The sequence below is a fragment of the Telmatherina bonti genome (assembly GCF_933228915.1).
Source record: "Telmatherina bonti genome assembly, chromosome: 11".
In the NCBI taxonomy this organism is placed as follows: domain Eukaryota; kingdom Metazoa; phylum Chordata; class Actinopteri; order Atheriniformes; family Telmatherinidae; genus Telmatherina; species Telmatherina bonti.
The window spans coordinates 15,821,844-15,845,748 of record NC_136629.1 but is presented as its reverse complement, the minus strand read 5'-3'; the positions used below and the strand labels follow the sequence as shown (position 1 = coordinate 15,845,748).

General features: G+C 40.4%; 1 protein-coding gene across 1 annotated transcript in view; it reads left to right on the top strand.

Annotated features, from left to right (window-relative positions):
- thada (THADA armadillo repeat containing) overlaps positions 1–23,905 on the top strand; it is a 142,203-nt gene that overhangs the window by 77,080 nt on the left and 41,218 nt on the right. The window contains exons 30-31 of the mRNA XM_079249231.1: positions 15,167–15,270; positions 20,602–20,684. Of these exons, the coding sequence (XP_079105357.1) occupies positions 15,167–15,270; positions 20,602–20,684 (187 nt within the window). The remainder of the gene's footprint in view (positions 1–15,166; positions 15,271–20,601; positions 20,685–23,905) is intronic.

The following is a 23,905-nucleotide window of genomic DNA, read 5'->3' as shown; positions in this document are numbered from 1 at the left end:
TTACAAGTTTAATTAATGACAAAGACCCTTCTTGAATGTTTTCTGACCAGTAAAAAGAAAAGTACTTTTTTCCACCAGTAGGGTGAGTATAAGCCCATTTATTGCAGAGCGCCTCTGAGTTACAGCTCACAAGCGATTCCTGCCCTCATTGGAGCTGGCAAGGAGGAGGGGTGAGGGGTGAGTTTTGCTCATTACTGCCAACCTGTGGTCGTTTGTGGAGGTAGCAGTTTTGTGGTTTTGCTCACGACCTGGTGTTTGCCATCTGGTGGTGGAAAGAATCACCTCGAAATCTTACATACTCTGCCTTGGTAGTGATTTTTTGAATTTCAGTGTGATCATTTTGCTGGAGGAAGTCAAACAGTCAGTATGCAGCTGTTTTGTTGTGGCCAGCACCTTGTAGGAAGGCACTACTTAGACCACTAGGTGGCAACATTTTACCAAACCATTTGCTAGACAACTGGAAAAAACAGAAAACGTCTGTGTTGCTTTGCCCTGATGAGCTTGTGGTGCTGTTAGATCTGATTGTGTAATAAACATATTTTCAGCCAATAACTGAAAATTAAGTAAAAATAAGGTCCAGTTCAACCTTTGCCAGCTAAAGCTAGCATGTCATCATGTTATTCCCATCATAACATGGTTTATCTGTACTGCATGTTTGAACAGAATCAGTCGTGTCGCCGTACGTAGAATTGCACTGCTGTCTGGATTTCTGGTGTAAACAAACTTTGCTGCATGAACACATGTTATACCGTCTAACCAATTTCCATTTCTACCGCAAAATGATTTTAATGTCTTTAAAAATCTCAAGTAGTGTATTTGTATCGAACACCAATAAGTTTGGTTTTTGGTCTCGTCCAGTCCTCCACTACATTTTCTTTTTTTTCACCACGTGTGATAGTACAATACATAAATGCCCGACCAGGTGTCCATTATCAGAAATGAATGGACGTAGCGAGTGTGTCTATACTTCGCTCACCCTCTATCTGCATTAATGTGAATGCCAGTTTTTGTGTTACTTTGTGGATATGTTTCACTGGACCAAGTCTTGGGCTTGCAGTACAATTATTTGCACTTGGCTGCTTAGAGATGCATTTCTTGAAACTTTTTACTGGGCACGGGGGATTCCCGGGCTTTGCGAACATGAAACATCTTAGGTTTTGCTTATGTGGGTCGTTTGGATCTAATCATTTTTATGCGATAGGTTAACGTATTCAGCGCCATCCTCATCTCTTTGGATGCTAAAAGATGCCCTGGTCAGCTCATGGTTTCCCTCTCTATCACGCCGAGCCAAACACAGCTGGATGTCAAACCACATCTTTCTGACGAGGGTGGTATCGGGAGACAGTGCAGATGAACATCTGATTATCTCAAGGTCTGACTCAGGGACACGAGGATGCTGGATGCTGGTGTCTTTTCCACTCTTTCTGTAACGTTTTGGTATGGCTTTAAAAACGGCAATACTGCTCTTGAACAGTGTTGCTAATGATGTTGACGTCTCTTATGTGGCGATTAATGCTGGCTCTCAAACTTCTCAAACTGGAAATACTGTATTCTCCTCCTTCCTTAGTTGACTGGACCGAAACATGAAATAGTCTCAAAATTTCATTGAGAGCAGTGGCAGTGTAGCTTTCAAAGTTTAGGTCCATGTTATTTATAGCCAGGAAGTCTCTTAATGTTTTAACTACCCATTTCGTGGTTTTCTTTGTGTTTTTTCTCGTCCTTGTCATCCTCTAAATTGTTGAATTCTTCTGATGTCACCTCCTTGTGTCGTATTTCCTTCTTCTCATATTTTCTTCTCTCTTTCTCTTCCGCTTCATCCCAGTCTTCAAAATGATCAAATTCACCAAATAGATTGAAAGAAATAATAAAATAGCTCATGTTTATGTAACGACTGATGTCTGTCCAGATATTTTTTCTGCTGTGTTCTGCCCGTTTGTTGCTAACATTTCTGTTGCCACGGTTACCAACTCACGCCAGCGCAATGATTTGGAATTATTCGGCTATTTGACTGAACTTTTTTAGCTGGTGTCCTATATCACTTTAACGGACAGCTTGCAACCAATCAGAATCGAGTGGTTTTAAGGGTGGGCTGAACGGGTGGCTGGGTGGACCTGAATGTGTCCGGAAGTGTGTGTGTGTGTGTGTGGCTGTAGGTTTGTGCTGAGACAGTGTGAGGTGCCGATGTGTGGACAAGGTGGGGACTTCATGTCCCCAGGTGGGGGTGTCCTCTGTGAGTGAGGGGGCGGTGGACAATCGGTCTGGGATTCCCCTTCTGCCGCCCCGCCTCCTCTTTGTCCTCGTGCCCCCCTTCTGCATGTGGTGAGTTGGTCCCCTCTTGGGTCAGTGATGACTCTCTGGTTAGAGTCGCCGAAGGCTCTGGTTACGGGGATGGCTGTCCCCGGCTTGTCCTGGTCCTTGGGGGGCCCTGGGAGTAGGGGGCATGCCCAGTGCTGCGGGCGGCTCACCTTCTGGAGGAAAGCTCACTTTCCTCCAGACTTAAATCCCTCAACCCCTCTTCCTCCCCGCTCCCCATCACACACAGGCAGGGTATTGGGAGGTGTGCACGTGGCGCTGGGTGGTGAGAAAGGCCATCAAGGTGGTCTTGATCGCTGCACCCAGCCTCGGCTCACCTCCCAGTTTTAATTACACTTAGACACCAAACACCAAAACACTGACGACTCACATGATTAGGGGGAAGAGCATGCGGTGTATGGTGGGCGGGGCTGCTTAGGTGGTCCCTCTCCCAGCACCGCGTGGCAATTCCCTCAGTTTTAATTGCAACTAATACATACTTCACAATCAGTCATAAGCGGGGGGGAGGCAGGGACGATAGGGTCTTCTCATGCCCCTGCTCTCGGGGCTTTACTGGGGGGGGGTACGGGTGGGGGAAGAGTGCCGTCCATTAGGCCTAAGTCTGGGCTGGCCTGGCTGTAGGAGGGTTGTCGCCGGCCCTGGGGGGGTGCTGGGTCGGCTGCATCTGTGGGGTGGTGGGGGGGACGCTGGGAGTGGTGGGCGGTAATTATGGGGGCCCTGATCGGGGCCATCCTGTCCTCTGCCCCCTCTGAGGTATCTCACATGGGACATGATGGAGGGGTGAGGTGAGGATGTGTGGGAGTGGGTGTATGGGGTTACAGATGGATGGTGGGATGGCTGGGGGGGGGATTAGGGTTAGGGATATAGGTGGGTAGGGGATAGGGATGTGTGAGGATGAGTAGATGTGTGTGTGGAGGGGTATGTTGGCGCGTGGGTTGTATTGGGGTGTGCCTGTGTTGGAGGAGTGAGGGTATGTGTGTGTGTGTGTGTGTGTGTGTAGGGGGGGGGTGTATATGCGGAATGGGATGTGTGAGTGAGGGTGAAGTTTGGAGGGGGGCTATGGGTGGTGGAGGGGTGTTTGGTGGGGCATGTGTGGTTGGGTAGAAGTAGAGGGATGGGGTGGCGGGGTGTGAGCGTGTGTGTGTGTGGGGGGGGGGGGGGGTGAGCGTGTGTGGGGGCGGGGGCGATTGGGGTTCGTGTGACTTGGTATGGGTGAGTGAGTAGAGGTGGGGTGGGGTTGTATATGTTATGGATGATGTGCATGGATTGCAGAGGGTTGTGTGGATGGGGGTTGAGAGGGGAGTGCGTGTTTGGGGGGGGGGGGGGGTATGCATGTATATGTGTGAGGGGAGTGCGTGTTGGGGGGGGGGCGGGGTATGCATGTATATGTGTGTGTGGTTTGGTGGTGGGGGGGTGGTGTCCTGTACCCGGGGGCGCGGCTGGTGCGCTGGGGTGCGACCTGGCTGCCGCTGGGTGGCGGTCTGGGGATCCTGGTCCTCCGTCTGTGTGGGCTGTGCCCTCTGCCTGCGGGGGCGGGGGGCTGCTCACGGGCTCTTGGGGCCCTGGGGCCTGCGCTCTGTCTGCCCTAGGTGGCCGGTGCCCGGCGGGATCGGCCCTTGCCGGCCTGGGCCTGCTGGGGCCTGTTCCCCCTGACTGCGGGGGACTCTGGTTGGGCACCTCCTTCGCCACCTCCTGGGCAGATGCATGGCTGGCTCTGGAGTGGGGGGGTTGGGATCTGTACCTGGGGGTGACTGTCGGTTACCCGGGTCTCTGGGTTCTCCTGGCCTTCCTCTAGCTGTAGGCGGGCGGGGTCACATTGGCATGATCACTCTTCTCTAAACACGTTCCACTCTGAATGTTCTGCATGAATGTTCTGCATGTGTCACAGTCACTGAGTCATCCAGCAAGTTTATTCACTAACAGCAGGTACCTCTCTTTCTGTCTTTTTGACTTAACTTGCTAGTTTCTGGTCTTCATGATTGTCAACGGTTTTGTTCTCCACGAATCTAGAGTTGGCTTGTGTGGGTGTATATATTTATGTGTGTGGGTGGGTATGTGTGTGTACTTATGTGTATGTGTATGTGTATGTATGTATGTGTATGGATATGTATATATGTATGCATATGTGTGAGTGTATGTGTATGTATGTGAGTATGTATATGTGTATATATGTATATATATATATATATATATATGTGTGTGTATGTATGTGTATATGTATGTATGTATATCTATCTTTATGTATGCATGTATGTGTACATGTGTGTGTATGCATGTGTATGTATGTGTATATGTATGTATGTATGTATATATGTATATATATAATGTATGTGCGAGTGTATATACATATATATGTAGGTGGGTATGTATGTGCATATACATGTATGCATTGATCTTTCTTTTTTTTTTTTTTTGTTTTTTTTTTTTATGTTCTCTTTTCTGTTCTCTTTCTGCCCCTTTCCTGTCCTTTCCGGTCGGGTCCAGTAGCATAAACTCTGTAATACAAGCTATTATCCAAAACAAATTGAAAAATAAAATAAGAATCAAGAAATACAAGGGGATCATTACATCTACAAAAGTTCCCCTTGGCAAAATAAATTTGCTCAGCAGAACACAGCATCCAGAACATCAGTCTGCTTGCTTAAATGCTGGACAAGACAAAAAAAAAAAAAAAAAAAAACAAAAAAAAAAAAAAAAAAAAAAAAAGAATCGAGTATCCACCCAGACCGTGGCATAAAAGTTTTTAATGATGATGACAAACCAAAAAGTCAGCTATCACAGAATTACTCCAATAAGTTATAGATACCAAAAACTTCAATGTTAGCAAAGCAAGAATGTATTTGTATTTCATTACTTGACATCGTTGTAGTTGTTCTGCAAACCAAAGCAATGACTGAGCGACAATCCTCAGCAGTTTGCTTAGTTTGTTCAAGACTACCACCTCAGTAGTGACAAAACTTTACCTAACTTTTGTAAAATTTTTGGATATCTATACTGTTGTAATTATTTAATACTCCAGTGAAAGCTAATTTTTACTTCTACTCTTTCAATTTTTACGCAATTATCTTAACTTCAACTCCTTACATTTTTGTTACTTGTGGTTCATTGTGACTTGTTTTTATTACAGCTTGTCATCTTTAAAGAAGACAAAAAATTTTAAATAAAAAGACAGTTTGGTATACCACAGTAGAATTTTTCACACCTTGTAGTTTGTCTCGTAGGCGATCAAACCGAAACCGACCCATCAAAAGGAAAATGTCCTGTTCTGATGGTAGGAACAGCTTCAACTTCCATAACCATATTATGATGCTCCAGATCACCTACACATCCACTGTGAGCATGGAAAATCTTCATGAGCAGGACCACAGCATATGAGGCTGTGCTGGCCACAGTAAAGGCCAGTGTATGCTCTCTTGCATAGATCAACGTCTGCTTGAAACACTGTCTTACGTCGCCACCTTTATACTTTCATGTGTATTTATGTTGCCATAGTTCAGTCAGTTCATCCACTAGTGGGCAGTGATGATTTCAGAGTTCACGTCTGCATTTTGGCATCAGTTGGTTACAGTAGTACACTGCTATATAGAAGTAAGTATATCTTCTCTGGTTTGTTACTTTTGCTGGTTGCATGTCAGCCATACAACCCAACACTGCCCCTGCAATTTCTGGTGGTATTCTGCTAAGATCCTTGAAAACGTACAATATTATGCACTTAACTTACACAGGAGATTAATGATACTGTCAGTATGTCTGAGTATCAATCATCTGCGTTGAGTGTTGTATAAACAAACAAAGCAAAGATCTGTCTCACCTCTCAGTCGCTGGATGATGATGTTGATGTATCTCTAATAATTTCTTTTATTCAATTCTATTTTGCTTTTTGCTTAGCTTGTGTCTGTCCGGGGTGTACCCTGTCTTCCGCCCAATGATTACTGGGATAGGCTCCAGCTTCCCCGTGACCCTGATTGGACGAAGTGTTTCAGAAAATGACTGACTGGCTGGCTTAGCTTGTGCATATATGAACCTTTTTATTTTGTTTTCCCTCTTCAGTCTCTTTATGACCAGAACTACTTGCACTTTTAAGGATGTGTCCTGGATGTCTTCTCTTAAATGTTTCATGTATGTTTCACCATTGGAGCTGTTTCGTGCAAAGAAAAATTTGAGTTTCAAAAGTTACAGATGCCTGTCGCCCAAAGCCAGCTGGGATAGACTCCAGCTTCCCCGCGACCCTGAATTGGAATAAGCGGTTCAGAAAATGAATGAATGAATGAAAGTTACAGATGATTTGTGAAAGAAAGTAAGACAGAAAAAGAGAAAGAACACTAAAAAGAAATGTCACTTTTGACATTTCATGCATTTTCTATATTCTTATATTTTGAATTTTTGGTTTATCAGATTTGTTGTCAATGCATTCATTCAATATACACAATTCAATTTATCTTTGTTCTTAATAAAAAAAAAAGCCTAATCTCTGTTATTTAAGGTCTGACAGTGATGTAAAGTAATGTTGTAAAGTAGCTACACACGCTGGAATGATGAGAAACAACAGCTTAGTATTATCCTTCCTTAAACAGGCTTGTGTTGTCAGTATCAAAATATGTACCCGACTCTGGACAGCATGGAAACAACAGACAGTGCCCTTGGGGCCAGCTGAGATTCACTGTTGGGACTTTGACAAAGATGTAGTTATACAGTTGTTGCACTTACTTGGATGTCCTCGCACCACAAAATGACTTGGTTGTCACGCCCATGTGTATTTGCAAATGTAAGAGAATATGACATGGTGTCTAGAGGACATACTTGAGCTTTGTTTGTGCAAGAGTATGCCTGTATAGCGCAAGAGAATGCTTATTTCCCTTTATATGTAGTTCATCTTTATTGGGATCTATTTTTGCCTAATTGGGCGCGTCTACACTTTGCTCACTCTCTATCTGCTTTTATGTGAATGCCGATTTATGTGTTTCTTTGTGCATATGTTTTACTGGACGGAGTCTTGGGCTTGCAGTACAATTATTTGCACTTGGCTGTGTGTGTTTGCGTGCACGCGCTAGCTGCAACGTGTGGCCAGTCTGTGGTTGCGGCAGTGGGAGGAACGGCAGGGCAGGCTGATAACAGAGTCTGAAGGGACCTCACATCCACCACCACTATTTTTACCGGGGCCAAAAGCAGAGTAAGGCTCATTGCAAAACACACAAAAAAGACACATATGCACAAGCAGTTAAACGCCTCACTATAAAACAAGGCGTGCAAAATGCCTTGATATTTGTCATATTTAGGACTGCAGCCACAATATTCTTTTTTTTTTCTAAACTCCATAAAGCAACTCGAGCAGCACGTTGATTCAGCCATCGTGGTCATAAATTACCACAACAATTACAGATTTAAATCTGAAATATTCTGTGCATTTAAATTGATATTAAATCAAATTTAAATTTAAAAATAAAATAAGAAAAAACTAAATTAGCATTTGCAATGTCCATAGAACTTTGCCACAAATGTTCAAAGGGCAATGCAAAGCAAACCATTGTCTTTAATTTTTAAATTTGCATTCAAACCTGTGCAACATATAGATAAATTGGTCAAATAATTCAGTAATCAATTTGAAAATTCTAATTACCAATAAACTCTATATATATATATATATACATGTGTGTGTGTGTGTATATATATATATATATATGTGTGTGTGTGTATGTATATGTATACACACATACATATATATATATATATATATATATATATATATATATATATATATATATATATATATATATATATTCTCATGGGCTCACCATTAATGGGAGGGGCCAAGGAGGTCAGGTGCAATGTGAGATAGTAATGGCCAAAGACAGATATCATGGTGGTCCCATCCTCTACTTCTCAAGGAAGCCTATAAAATTAAACTAGAAACTTACTGGAATCACAAAATAAGCAACTTGACCTAAAATATTCAACAGTTAATCATAATGACCAGAGTATTTGTTTCTTTTTAGATTTCTTAATTTTAGTAACAGATTAGTTCTTAGAAACACATTATTAGTTTCAAATTCCTTACATTTTTTAACAAATAGAAGGTTTGGAAATATCTCTTAAAGCATTTACTGAAGCAAAGTGATCAGTGTTTGCAAAAAGTTCTGTAAAAATTGGTTTTAAATTTGGATTTATTATTCAATCAGGAAAATGAAAGAAAGAAAATCAGGAATTTGATCAATAAAAGTAAATCTGCACCAAATTTGTGTCTGCTACTGTATTATTCTCTCCCATTCATTTGAGCTTGATCCATCCCAGCATCTCCTCCCACATGGGGTGTAGTTCTGCACTCTGTCTTTGGGAGGAGGAAAGGGAGGCTGCATTTTCTATAAATATTTCGGTTTTCACCGTGCCTGGCTGGATTGAGCCGGTTGAGCCTCCCATGCAGGGACTTCCCAGCCGTGTGGATGAGGTGTAGTTGTGGAGCACAGAAAGGGAGAGAATGAGGACGCTGGGAGCCAGTGCTGGCATCGACCAGGCTGTCCAAATGTTGAATGATCTGGCTTGTACTGCAGAATGAGTCAAACAGTTTTATAACTGAGCACAAAACCCTCCAACTGCCATGTGATGGCAAAGTTAGAGGAGTCTGCCTTCTGTATCTAACTTGAGTGGATATATATAAAGGCTAAAATAGGTGACATATTGATGCACAGGATTGGGTACCATTGAATTAGTCCACCTTGCACAGATCCCTTTGTTGTTCTGGTCAAGAAATTTGCCACAATTTGGCACCAGTTGGACACATTGTGTTAATGTCAGTCACATGAGTTTCCAGGAATTGAAAAATAAGCACTACAAATAATTACAGAGCAGTTCTAGGGTGACTAATCCTCTAGAGCATCTTCCGGTTCGTGGAATCACTTGTTAAGTTCTTGGTTTGGGAAGCGGCTCCAACACTGACTCCCCAGAGCTGGAAAAGCCCTCAAATGAGTGACAGCAAAGAAGAAGAAGAAGGACCTGGGGGTGTGAAAGCTGTTTGTGCGAGCCAGTGGGTGTTGCCTGGGCGTGGAGACTGCAGGAGAAGAGAAGGGACAGGCCAGGACTCGGTGGCCAGGCTTGGTGCTACGTGGTCGGCCTGGTTTTTCCCCACGTTGCCTTCCCTGCACAGCGTAATGAATGGCTTCCTACTGGTCTGTGGCCATGGCCCTAGCTTAAAGAGTATACTTACCAAGGCCCAGAATACACACCCCAGCCAGCCAGCCAGTCAGCCAGCCTATGTCCTTGCCTCCGAACACTCCCAACCACCAGTCCACCTGCTGCAGACTGGCTCACTCTCTCTGTCACAGAGAAGGCTAGTTTGGTCACTTCTTTTCAGGCACAGGTTGCTTTCTTTTCCAGTGAGGAAGCCAGCACTCACTTCCCAGGGAGGATGAACTTCCGGAGCAGGTGGCATGTTGTCAGGTTGAAATGTTCTCTGGCCAGATCTTTAGCTGGGAAGTAAGTAAATCCTGCAAAAAGAAGGATATACTACCTGTCCTCGCTTGAGAGACTGCTGCATGAATTCAAAACACATATCTCTGAGTGTATTTACAAAATAGCTCCCAGCCTTCAATTCCTCCAGGAAATTGTCTTTTATCTCATTGCATCTAAGTTTGATTTCCCAATATGAGATGACATTCCTCAGAAATAGACTCTCGCAGGTAAAGTAAGTCCAGCAACAATGCCTTTTCTTTCAAGGTTTTGGCTTGTTGGTTTGTTTTTCTTGACTTTTTCCAAGTTGAAAACCTCCATTACTGCAGTGAATCACATGGATTCTGATCCCTACGTTCATTTCAGTAGAATTACTAGAAAAGATTATAAAGTGGCTGTGGGGAAAACCTGTCAGGTTATTCCTTTGAATAATGTAGACCGTTTATTCTTTGGTCTAAATTGTATTTTTGTCACAACTTTGGAAGATTGTCTGATACTCATTTAAAACTATTTGGTCAGGAGTCCATACCATCAGTTTCCACCTGCACAATACTTACTGACTCACAGGGAACTTTTGCACTGCTGCATGTTAGCATTTACTGTTTAGATGTGGTTAGTGGTGAACCAGCTGTAAAAATAGTAAACAACAAAAAAGAAAAAGTCATTCTTGAATGCTTGAATGGGAACACAGATTATGTAAGATCCGAGAGGAGAACATCTATGTTCCCGTTATCTTGTGTGTATCTATATATATATAAATATATATATATATATGTATATATATATATATATATATATATATATATATATATATACATATATGTGTATATATATATATGTGTATATACATATATGTGTATATATATATATGTGTATATATATATATATATATATATATATATATATATATACATATATATATATACATATATGTGTATATATATATATATATATATACATATATATATATACATATATGTATATATATATATATATATATATATGTATATATATATATATATATATATATATATGTATATATATATATATATACATATATATATATATATATATATATAGACATACAGATGCATTTCAGAAACTTAGAATATCATGAAAAAGTTCAATAGTTTTTGTCACTCATTTCAGAATGTGAAACCAACATATTTTATAGATTTATAACACATAGAGTGAAACATTTCAAACATTTATTTTTAGACATTTTGGTGATTGCTTTGATTGGCATATCACCAAAAAAAAGGATATTTTAAATTGAAATTTCAGGCTTTTAAAAAAATTTTGTTCATTTGTACACACTCAATACACTGTAAAGTTGGGTGAACTTAAAATTTCAAGGCAACAAACTTCGATAAGATTTTAAGTTAAACAGCTAAACTAAATATTTTAACTTTTGCTTTTGAGTTTGCTCGACTCTAAATTAGGATTTTTTACAACTCAATTGTAAGTTCCACGAAAATTATAATTTTATATTGTAATAACTTTTCATCTTTACTTCTGGTAACTGTTCCACAACTTGTACTAATTTAAAAATCTACATGGTTATAACTTTTAATCCTTACTTGCTCTAACTCTTTCATAAGTTGTAATAATGTATCATTTTACACTGTAATAATTCTAATTCTTTCACAAAATCAACTTGAATTTGATTAAGTTAGTATAGCAGAATAATTTAAGAGTAATTTAAAATTGCACACTGCTAACTCAACTTCATAATTTAATTTCAATCACTTCTAATCAAATGCATAAATAATTACAGATGCAACATATATCCTCAAAACCTTAGTTTTATTTAAACTAGCAGCATTGAATCAAATAAAAAGGCAAATAAAAAACAGCTTGTGCTTTTATCAAGAAAAATGAAAGACAACTTGTTCTCATAAAAAAAAAGAACAGTTGGACAGTCCTATGCAGTCTTGAAAGATGTGATTTCAAAGCACTGATGGTTCTGAAAGTGCAGCAGTTCCTGTGTTTGCAAAGCTGTGTTGAACCTCTGTGATGTGGCCGATAATGTTTCAGCTGAACAGCTTCCATGGCGTTGGTAAACTTGTAGAACTTGAACTGCATTCATTTCAATCTGAAAAACAAAGATGACAATTTGCAGGGAATTAGTAAGGCAGTCAGCCGAAATGTTATACATTACACAAAACATTTTATAAATTTAATGACAATGCAAGACTAGACCCTTGAGCTGAAAAGAGTACACATTCAGGGTTTTTATTTTTAATTAATTTTGCTGCAGTATTTGCTGCAGTTATTACAAATAACATATACTATTTAAGGTTATCAACCTATATCTATACCTAAACCCAACACCAACATCAGTTCAGGTTAAGAAAGTCAGCAGTCAGTATAAAACAGGGCAGTCAATTAAATGCATTTCAATGTTTTTAAATAGAAGGACAATATATCCAAGCCTGGGAGCCCACAGTGGGTCATAGTACAAATATTTAAACCTTTTTTTAATCAAAAGCAATGTAGTAAATTTGAGGTAGGCCTATATTTTGACCAACACAATATTTGAAATAGGTAGATTGGTCTTTCCTACCATTACACTATAATAATTTTATCAACTCAGACATGACTTAAATCTTATCATTTTAATATGTAAATGGTAGTACCATGAAGTGTTTTATTGAACTTGGCATGATGTAAATGTTAATACAAAAAAGTGTTACACAAACTGCTCCATGTTGTCCTGACACTTAGTGCATGAAATATCAGCTAATGTGATAGCATTAAAACCCTAATGGCTACTCCTTTAGCTGTAGCAAGTAGGCGAGCATGAATTAACTGAAAACTAACCAGAAGAAGATAACATGTCTTGTCCTGTTTGAACGGTACTAACCAGCAGAAGATAACATTCCTGTTGGAACAGTATCAGTCCAGATAAGCTAGCTGCTAACTCATACAGCATTTCTGTAACCGCTGTTGAGTGAAAAGCTGTTTGTGTTTAAATGTTGAAAATGTGTAGGTTGCCTCCTGCATAAATCTAAAACATATTACACAACACTAGTCAACACTTCCCATACCATTTAAACTTAATTTAAATAAAAACTTACCTGTGTGGAGTCCAGCTTGAGGCAGCACAGCCAAGTGAGACTTCAAGTGAAAATTGCAAACTCAAAAAGTTGGTTTTCCCGCATTTTTACAACAAAGAAATTAAAGTTAGCAGAACTGTTGTCCCTTGTACTGAACTCCAACTTAAAGTCATCATTTTTAACGACTCACCTAATTGTTTTGGGGCAAACAACTTGCTTGTTTTGTTGTGATTACTAACATTATTGCTTTAAATGCCATTAATACATATTTTCAAGTTTTACCTACTTAAATGACTGTTTCAGGCCAACCAATACAAGTTGGATTTTTTGCAGTGTACTTGGTTGGACCTTTTTTTTTTTTTTTTTTTTTTTTGCATGAATTACTGCATTAATGCGGCGTGGCAATGGAAGCGATCAGCGTGTGGCACTGCTCAGGTGTAATGGAACCCCAGGTTGCTTTTAAAGCAGCCTTCAGGTCATCTACATAGTTGGGTCTGGTGTCTCTCATCTTGACAATACCCCACAGATTCTCTTTGGGGTTCAGATCAGGAGTTTGTTAGCCAGTCAAGCACAGTAACACCATGGTCATTGAAGCAGCTTTTGGTACCTTTGGCAGTGTAGGCAGGTGCCAGGTTCTGCTGAGAAAAAAAATTGACATCTACATGAAGCTTGTCAGCAGAAGGAAGCTCTAAATTTTCCTGGTAGATGGCTGTGTTGACTGTGTACATCAGAAACTTCACAGTGGACCAACACCAGCAGATAACATGGCTCTCCAAATCATCACTGACTGTGGAAACTTCACACTGGACTTCAAGCAACATGGATTCTGTGCCTCTCCACTCTTCCTCCAGACTCTAGGATCTTGATTTCCAAATGAAATGAAAAATTTGCTTTCATCTGAGAAACAGTCCAGTCCTTTTTCTCCTTAGCCCAGGTGAGATGCTTCTGTCGTTGTCTCTCGTTCAGGAGTGGATTGACACAAGGAATGGGACATTTGTAGCCCATGTCTAGGATTCATCTGTGCGTAGCGGCTCTTGATGAGTCCAGCTACAGTCCTCTCCTTGTGAAGCTCCCCAAATCTTGAATGGATGTTGCTTGACAATGCTCTCAAGGCTGCGGTTCTGCCTTTTGCTGGTGCACCTTTTCCTTCCACTCAATTTTCCATTAATATGCTTGGATCCAGCACTCTGTGAACAAGCAGCTTCTTTAGGAATGACCTTTCATGGCTTTCCCTCCTTGTGGAGCGTCAATGATCGTCCTCTGGATATCTGTCAAGTCAGCAGTCTTCCCCATGATTGTGTAGCCATCTGACCCAGACTAAGAGACCATTTAAAGGCTCTGGATACCTTTGCAAGTATTTTGAGCTGATTAGGGTGTGACACCATGACTTTCTAAGACTGATGTCATTTTCTGAGACGCTGCATTTTGAGTTTTCATTATCGAAAAGCCACAATTATCAAAATCTCAAGGATTGAATATTTTAAATGTTTCACTCTATGTGTAATGAATCTACAAAATAAATTGGTTTCACTTTTATGTTAGAGTCTGGAGACGCCATGGAGAACGTTCTGCTGCCTGCATCATCCTCCAACATGACCGGTTTGGCAATGGGTCAGTAATGGTGTAGGGTGGCATTTCTTTGGAGGGCCGCACAGCCATCCATGTGCTCGCCAGAGGTAGCCTGACTGCCATTAGAGCACATCTGGGACATCATGTCTCTCTCCATCCACCAACTCCAAGTTGCACCACAGACTGTCCAGGAGTTGGTGGATGCTTTAGTCCAGGTCTGGGAGGAGATCCCTCAGGAGAACATCCACCGCCTCATCAGGAGCATGCCCAGGCGTTGTAGGGAGGTCATACATACTACTGAGCCTCATTTTGGCTTGTTTAAAGGACATTACATAAAAGTTGGATCAGCCTGTAGTGTGTTTTTCCACTTTCATTTTGAGTATAACTCCAAATCCAGACCTCCATGGGTTGATACATTTGATTTTTATTGAGAAATTTTGTGTGATTTTGTTGTCAGCACATTCAACTATGGAAAGAACAAAGTATTTCATAAGAATATTTCATTCATTCAAATCTACAACATGTTACTTTAGTGTTCCCTTTATTTTTTTGAGCAGTGTATATATACATATATATGAAAATACATCTTGGAACATCAAGGAACATCTTGGTAGTGCTAACAGGCCCAAAAAACAGTTACAGAAGGACTGTTAATGCGACCACAGTTTAAACTTTATGATCCAGTTTCTGCTGTTTGAATCTTTGACCCTGACTCGTTTATAAATGTAATAAATAAAAGTCTGGTGTGTATGAATTCAAACTTGCGTTTGTTTGTGTGTCTACAGGTGCTGTTTCTCCTGCGGTCCTTCCAGATTGACTCACACAGACCCCTGCCAGCAGGAAGTGGCATTGGCGAAGCCCTCCATCAGCGCATGTGGCTCGCTTCTCGGTAATCCTAGACAAACACACACACACACTTTAAAAAGAAAAGCACACACAGATAAGAGTCCATACCTCTCCTTTGGCTCGCTAGAAGAATAGCTCCTTGTGTCACCGTGCATCCCCTCACTGGCTGTGTCCGCTTCATGTCCTGCTCAGGCTTCCATTTCAAAGAGACCGCCTGTTGACCCCCTCCCCCTCCTCCACCAAGATCCATGCCTCAAGTTGGGGCACAGTTTACCCCACCACCCTCTTTTTCTGACTGACTGAGGTCAGGTCCAGGTCTCTAGTCACCCCCCGCACCCCTTTATTCAGGCCTGCAGCAGATAACACAGGGTCACTGGGTTAGCAGCGCCAGCCCTGCTAGCTGCGCTTGGCTACACTGATGAGCCTTTATTAAGATGACGAGGTGAATTCTTGCTCACCAGAGCGCGCTCACCGTCTGCCCGTTTGATCACAAAGCAAAACAGAGCCCGCCACCCGGATCTAAGGACATCACAGGTCAGAGGGTCTCTGTTTTCGGAAAAAAAGGAAACCTCCCAACTCGTCCAGAACACCACTAATTTGAAGCGGCCGCTTTCCAAAAAAGACGGAATGCATTGTTCGTCTGGTCTGAGTCAGTGTTGGGTTTTGGCCTCACACTATCTCTCTGTTGTGTCATTTTGGAAGTTTTTTGGTTTTTTTTTTCCTTTTTTGGGTGATCTTATAGGGTGTCAGCGCTGTAATGGAGAAGACCACCAGGGCTCGCAGGGCTGGCTGCAGGTAACTGGCTTTGTGGTGGCACATCGGGCCTGGAACTGTGTGTTGTTTGATTCAGTGATTCAGCTTCTTCCAGCTTGTAAAGCAGCACCACACACTCAGTCACACACATACACAGATCATCCTGCAGTATCCTTACTCTGTCTGTCTGTCGGTCTGTCTGCGTGCAGAGGATCTGTGTTAGGGTGTGTGTATTAATATCTGAGTGATGAAAACATGACGTCAAGCTCACATACTATCTTCCTTGTTCTTTTTTTTTTCTCACACACACTTCCAGGCTCTCACAGTCTGCTGGTCATTTACTCAGTTGAACACACACACACTGCCATGGCCACACATTTTTCTTAACACACACACAAACCAAAACAGATAAAGCATATTTGCTTCAATGTCCCCACACAATAAAACCAGAAGAGTTGTGCATTGTGACCGTGGTATTTAATAACTGTAGTGAATCGCTAATCAGATATCATTGGACTAAATCAATACAGCATGTTCCTGTTTTTAAGTGTGTTTTTGTGTGTAAACAGAGAGTTACTCGAATCCCAGATCAGCTTGGGGCTTCTCATGAGATGCTCGCACATTTTTGGCCTCAAGGATGAACTACAAATAAAATCACACATCATCATCTCTTTCAGCTTCTTATCCCGCAGTCTGTTGACCCAGTGATAACAGTAACTCCTTGTTTGGGTCATTAAACTTACATGGCTCTTGTGCATCATCAAGTTATAGCCCCCTGAACTAAATGCGAGGAAGAACGCTAAAACAATGAGTAGGTTGATTGTTAAGGTTACTAGGATCAGTTTCTCTATCTTAAGACAATTTTTTGTCATACTATTGATGTTGGAAATGATTAATCTCAAGAGTAAACTCAAAATGAGACAGAAATGTGATCATTAAATCCCTATAATAATTATTTATCACAGTGACGGCCAAGAATTAGGCTACAATGACACCAGTGGCATGTCTTATAGGAGTACTTCTTATATAAAATATTTTAATTTAAAAACACATCATCAAAATGAATAAGAAGTTTATTTAAAATTGTATGGGAAAAGTCTTGAGTTCCCCAATTTTTTTTTTTTTTTTTTTTCTCAAGAAAATATGTGCAGCTTTTTATTTACACGGTGAAAACACAAGCTGAAGTACAGTGTAAAAACAGGAATCTCAGACTCAGGTGACTTTCAGTAATATTCCAAAGAATTAAAGCCTGTACATATTCTGCAAGATCTGGGAATCTTGTTTTCTCAAGGTGACAACAGCAAAAATAGAGCTCATTACGTCCAGGACATTTCAGAGTTCTTGAGAAAACTCGTTCACATTACGTTGCCAGATTTTCCTGAAGCGGTGTTCATGTGTTTTCAGTGGCATCAAACTCTAGTCCTTCGGGACCGGTATCTGTCAGGTTTTTGTTGTTTCCCTGCACACACCTGATTCAGAGCAAATGGATCCAACAGCTTCTTGTCAACCTGTTCATTCATTTCATTTAGGTGTGTTGGAGTGTGGAGACAAGAAAACCTTCAGCATACTGGCCCTCAGGGACTGGAGTTTGACACCTGTACCTTAGATGATGTGCTGTACACATGTCTGTGAACTACATCCCCAATATTGTCTGGCAGGAAGAGGGAAGAAAACAAGTTTACTAAAGTCACACCAATGTAAAGAAAAAATAAAAGATAAAATTAAAAATATGGGAGCATGAAGATTTGACCACTTATCCCACCAAATAATGCTAGAAAGCCAAACACATGAAACAAAAGCAACCAAATCTGACTTCTCAGACTAACAGAATGTACAAACAGACCCTCAATCCTTCATTTCTTTCAAAAGACTTCACTGAGGTCCTTTAAGGCATGAATCCACTTTGCCAGCCTGTAAAACTGTAGAATAATATTGTCAGCCCTCTCTATCTCTATTGATACAAAAGCATAACAAGTGCTGCAATGATGACAGTTATACTCTCATTGCATACTTTTTTCTATTGCACAGACAATAGGCTAAAATAAAAGTATGAAGAACCTGGCATTGATTGCTTGTAGCACAAGACCATGTTGTTCCCTGATCTAGCAAACATCTATGGTAATGAAAACCTTGTCCAGGCAGGTGGCTTATGAGATGCTTCCTATGCTAGCCATTAGCAAGGACATTCTGGTGTTAGCCTGGGAGAGGCTAACATATAGCTTCTTTAGGTTGGTGACCAAGTGACAACCTTGGTGGTTAAAAATAAAGCCTATGCAAAGTTTTAGAATTTGCAGTTCCTCTCTCATCCACTAAGGGCCCCAAAAAAGAACAAATTCCCATAGACTCCCATGTTAAAAAGGGCAACTTCACAGCAGAAATAAACATGGTTACAGCCTGGTACAAACCATTTTAGCTTTAATGGATCAGGTTTACTTTCATGACAACTGTGGAGGGAGTGAATTTTTTTATATAACCTTTTAGAAGTAATTTAATCTCAAAATTCTGAATATTGGGGGACATGCCCTTTGGATTGACAGGTACCTGATATCTGGCAGCAAAACGGCAGAGTGTAGCACAGATTTTAACCAGCTAACAGCATGACTTAGCTTTAGCCTGCACTACCTCATTCAGATGGTTAGCTCATTAGCTCTTAGCTACAGGTAGATCGGAATTTGATATCAGTCATCCACCCCACGCTCACAGACGCCCTTCTCTTTTGTTTTTTCAGTCCAGCTCTTTACAAACCTACGGGTACATGACGAAAGTGCCGTCCATCTTATTGTACACAGTCTGGTAACCCGCTGGCTGAAATGCTATCTCAACTTCTTAATCTCATGGACCAACTGGGCATATATGTTGGGATGTTGACAAACTTCATAACAAGCTGACAGCCAGCTAAATGGTCTGCTACTTTGATCACTAACACACGGAAGTTAATTGAATTAGTTGTGTTAGCTTATCTTTATTTTCTTTTTAGTGGCAAGTTTACCATGCACTTCTGCCATCTAACGTTGACTTGGTTGTTATTGAAGCTTAAGTTTCACACTGTAAACTGCAGCTCAACTGCTACAAAGTTTCTTTTGAGAAACATTTATTTGACCTCAATGTGACTTTTTGGTAAAGATAAACAAGAATATTGAAATTTAATTACTTCTTAAGGATTTAATTCCATGTTTCATTATTGCGTCTTCTGTTTGTTATAAAAACCTAAAGCACAGAAACTGGTGCTAACAAATTGCCCATTTACTTCCCAGTTTCTGGAACGGTAATCAAACGCTGTTGTTGATATTAAACTTTATTAATTATTTTACATTTCATACAAGTAATCAATTAGGGTTAGGGTTAGGGGGTTAGGGGTTAGTGTCCAAGTTAGTAGTTAAAACACATTATTAGCTGTTGCATTTAACCCCCAAATCACACCGTCTTACTGTATAATACTCTCCTCTTTCCACTGTCCCCGTCTGATACATGGGCATTTTGTCATTAGTTCTGTTAAATAAAATCAAATTGAATTTTTTTAGATTAATAGTTTATTTACATTTATTTAACGTGACCTACATTATTATTAGGACTAAGTGGAGTGAAATGATTGTGCCAGTATCAGTGATTAGCTGATTTTGTAACTAAAGATGTAGTTTTCCTGTTTTTAAGAAGAAAAAGGACAATGTTTTCTCAAAGTGGAATTTAATGGATTAACTAAGTATTTACCAGAAGATTTTGTTAAAATATCACGTGGTTGACTTTACATAAAAAACATTGCTGTGCAAATTATTTGGACAAAATATTCTGAGTAGGTGTATGAAGGTGTTAAGTCAGCAGAATGAGAGAGAATTTGGCCCGGACATGGCTACTTGTGAACTATGCTCTCAGGTTTATTGAAGATGGACCGCTGCTAAATAAAAACCTATTCTAATGAATCAACTTCACATCTTAACATTTGTAAAGTTTCACATCATATGAACAAGCACAGTAAGTTCTGCCATCAAGAAAATGTGCTTTAGAGGAAACACTTTGCTTAATTAAGCAATACAAAGTCCAAGGTACAGCAGACTCGGACTGAAGAGTAGGTGCTCAGGCCTCTCAGCTTCTGAAACCATATTGTGCAGTATTCAAGAGTCAAGCTAAAAGAGGCCTTGAACTGTCCATTCAATATCGGGATAATAAGATAATAAATGCTTTTATTCTGTTTATATTTATATTTTAATGCATAATAACTTCTCAGGGACCTGGATTGGACCATGAATTAAACTCTGTTTACCATACAAATAGACCACACTCCTAAAGTGCCTTGCAGCTATTAGATTATTGGAGATCCAAGTGTTGAAGTAACCTGATTTAGTAGCAAACATAAGCCTGTTTCTGAGGAAAATTCTGTGTGATCTTAATAGAAAGCAGATGATCAGTGACTGCAGGCTGATGTGTTATCTGTCCAAATCAATGAGTGGGTAAGAAGCATTGTAGCAGCTTTTTCTTTAATAAAATAGATCCCTTCATTTTAAAAAGTTCAAGTCTGTTTCCCTGGCACATTAAAAGACCTATTTTATCTCTCTCTGAGGTTGAGCTGATTCTCATCAGTTTTCAGTATCAGATCAAAGACAAAGGCATGCTTCTCTCATTTCAGACAGAATAGCTGTGTGGTGACCAGAGGAGCCTTTTTGGATGTGTTGGTGTGCCTGTGTGGGCCCAGGATCAGCCCACTGGGAGGTGAGCAGTAACAATTCTCCACAGAATGTTTTAATAAAAATCTAGAAAATATGAAGAACACGAAGAGCCTGGATTCCAGAGTCTGAATGATCCAGGAAAACTCTAAAAATATTCCTGCAACAGTATCTGTTATGTTGAAGTCTATCTTTAGGCTCTGCAGATCCTACATTACACTGGTGTTTATGTTCCTTCTGTCCATTTATATACTTTTGACTTGTTTGTTTGTCAATTATATTGCAATATATCGTATTGTTGGCCCATATGGTGATACATATCGTATTGCCAGATTCTTGCCAATACACACCTAATTTCTGTCTAAATAAAATAATTTCTATACCAGTATATTTATGAGAGGAAGGGAAAAAATATTGATTTAACACTTTAAATCAGATCATATAGCTGATGACAGAGGCTGCGTTGACACTGCATGTCTTAATGCTGAAATCAGATGTTTTACCATAATTTTTTTTTTTTTTTTTTAATGGTCGTTCATTTCATGTCAATGCAACCTTTATCACACTTAAGTGTCAACGGTACATGCCTCTGAAATGACTTGCATGTGCAGAGAAAAGCACAACGTCAAACATGCTAAACAGTGTTTACAAAGCTAAATATGGATGCTGCACTCTGTGTTGTGCATGTAGCAGTTCTGGAGTAGTCGCCGTAGCCTAAAACAATTATGATCTCACAATGTTAAGTCCACTGTTTAAATTCAGTCTTACCATATCCTACCTCCTCCAATGCAGATTTTGTACTGTCTACCGCACTTAAACAACATAAAAGTTGACTGTTCAGACTGAGATCGTTTCAAAACAGATTGGAAATTAGTCTGACTTAGGACCTCAAATGTAAGTGGCCTGGGACAGATGTGAAACAAAACTGATCAAACTGTCATAAAAAGTCCAAAATGAGTCATATTAGGGAAAAAAAAAAAATCTGAATTGCGCTTAAACATACCCAGAAAGTGTGTTTTTGTTGCTCTTCTCATTCTCAATACAACATATTATGCAAAGACACAAACACCGCAGTATGCGCCACTCCACCCAGCCATGGACCAAACATCTTGTGTAGTATGAAATAACCAAGCCCATTGTATATTGCACACAAATACAAGGACACCCTGCATTAATTCCAACCCCATGTGGATGAGGCTTCTCATGAAGTATGAAAAAACTGAGCTTTGTTCTTGTTGTTGCTTTATTTCTTGGTTTTCCAGCCTGGAAAACAAGAAATAAGTTCTGAGTTCTTCCAGAGGATTTATCAAGCCTTAAAGGCTCTTCTTTATTGGCTTCACTTGTCAGACATGGTGGCTACATCCGTCTTATATGAACCAGTTCAGCTAACTCCAGTAGGCACTCTTTTGATAAGCTGTTGTTTCACGACTAAAGACCTGTTTCACAGCTTGCAGATGATTGTTTACTTTCACATTTTTGTTGGCTCAGCTTTCCGAAGGATTCTGGGTAATTCTGGTCAATATTTTGGTCAGTGCCCCCATGTGGCAGTTGAAAGCTAAAACAGGGAGATGTTAAGAAAATCACTATGCAGTGGCATGTTCAGATCATTATGTGGGTAAGGTTGGATACTTTATGCAGCTTGTTGTTGCACATTTCTTTGTACCGCCATACATTTACATTTTTCAGAAAGCTCAATAAAACATGCAAAGGATTATCAGAGGTTATCAGGTAGGTATAAGATGTTATGCATATTGTCTGTTGCATAATATTGAGGCTGCATGACAAATCCAAAGTATATGAAGACATTTTAACTTGACAGTAGGACAAGAAGAGATACGCTGCATTTAACTTGGAGGAAGATTTTCTCTTGTGCATGTTCTGCAGCCACCCAGCATGCAGAGGTGCACATTAGCACTGTATCCCCAAGTGTCACATCAGTATCAGAATTTTAAACAATGCTTATTCTCAAGGTTTTGTCGCCCTGATTTACAAGTTTAGAAAATATATGTGTCGTCCTGGTTTTAAAATGTTGGATCAAAAGCTGGTTTTAGTCTTATGTTCCTGTGTTGGTGGGAGACAGTTGTCAGGCAAGTTTCTGGCATTCCTAAGTCACTCTGAATATGATTTGCATCTTCAACGTCTGAGCGAGGCTGCGCCGCTGCGGTCTCCTTTTAGACTTTGTGTTGACAGAAGTTGGTTAATGTATTGGGTAGTTCGGAGAAACCCCCGGTGAGCATGCTGTGTGTTTGTGTACGTGTGCATAGCTGCATGCACAAACCTTTGAGGGTCTCTTCAGAGAAGGAATGTGAAACCAAAGGCAAGCATATCATCTAACACATGGTGGGACTCTGTTTATGGAGGAGAGGAAGGAGGGGAGGGGCTCTTATGTTTCGGATAGCCATGTGCTGAACACATGTCCGTCCTGACAGTGGAAATACCGAGGATTTCTCCAAACAAGCATGGAGATTGAGCACTAGGCCAAGCCCGACTTGGCTTTGCTCCTTACATAACTAAATATTCCCCCACTAGCTCACACCCCTCTAATGCCTCTATTATTATCAAAAGTCTGTCTTTAGCTTCATCTATTACCCCTTCTCTGGTGGGGTCTGGGCCCTGCTAGCGTCTGCCTTTTTATTCCTTTCTTTCCTCTGTCCTTTGCTCTCTTCCTGTTGTGTAATTGCCTGTCTTAGATGAATCAGATGTTGAGTTAAAAAGCCGTAGGTTCATATGAAAGCAGCAGGGTCTTAGAAGTGCCTGGCACCAAGGTGGAAGGGGTGAACAATCCTCTTTTTCAATATTACTTTAGTTTTTTTTTTTCCTCTTTCACTGGCAGCCTGTGTTAAGTAGGAACTTTGCATTTACCAGCCAGTTCCTCTGGACTCTGAACACAGGTCTTTGTGTGCTGCCCCAGCTCTTTGATCCATGCAGACTCATTAAAAAAAAAGCCCCTACCGTCCATTGCTTCATCTATAGCCCTGCCAGTCTACTGTTTCTTTGCTTTTCAGACACGCCAGGAAAATAAGCCGAAGAGTTGGGTTTGAGGAAGAGGGAGAGGAGGGGAAAATAATCACACACACATATAAAAAAAACCCACTTTACTGTAGGTGAAAGTGGGTTTATTGGAATTTAATGTCTTTCCATGAATGTACTAGCAAATGACACTGGAGCCAGCGTTAATTTAGAGGTTATGTCAGGGTAAAGTTGTGCAGAGTATTTATTGTAGGAAATTTAAATAGTGGTTTTTCTATTGAGCAGAAAATAGGCGTT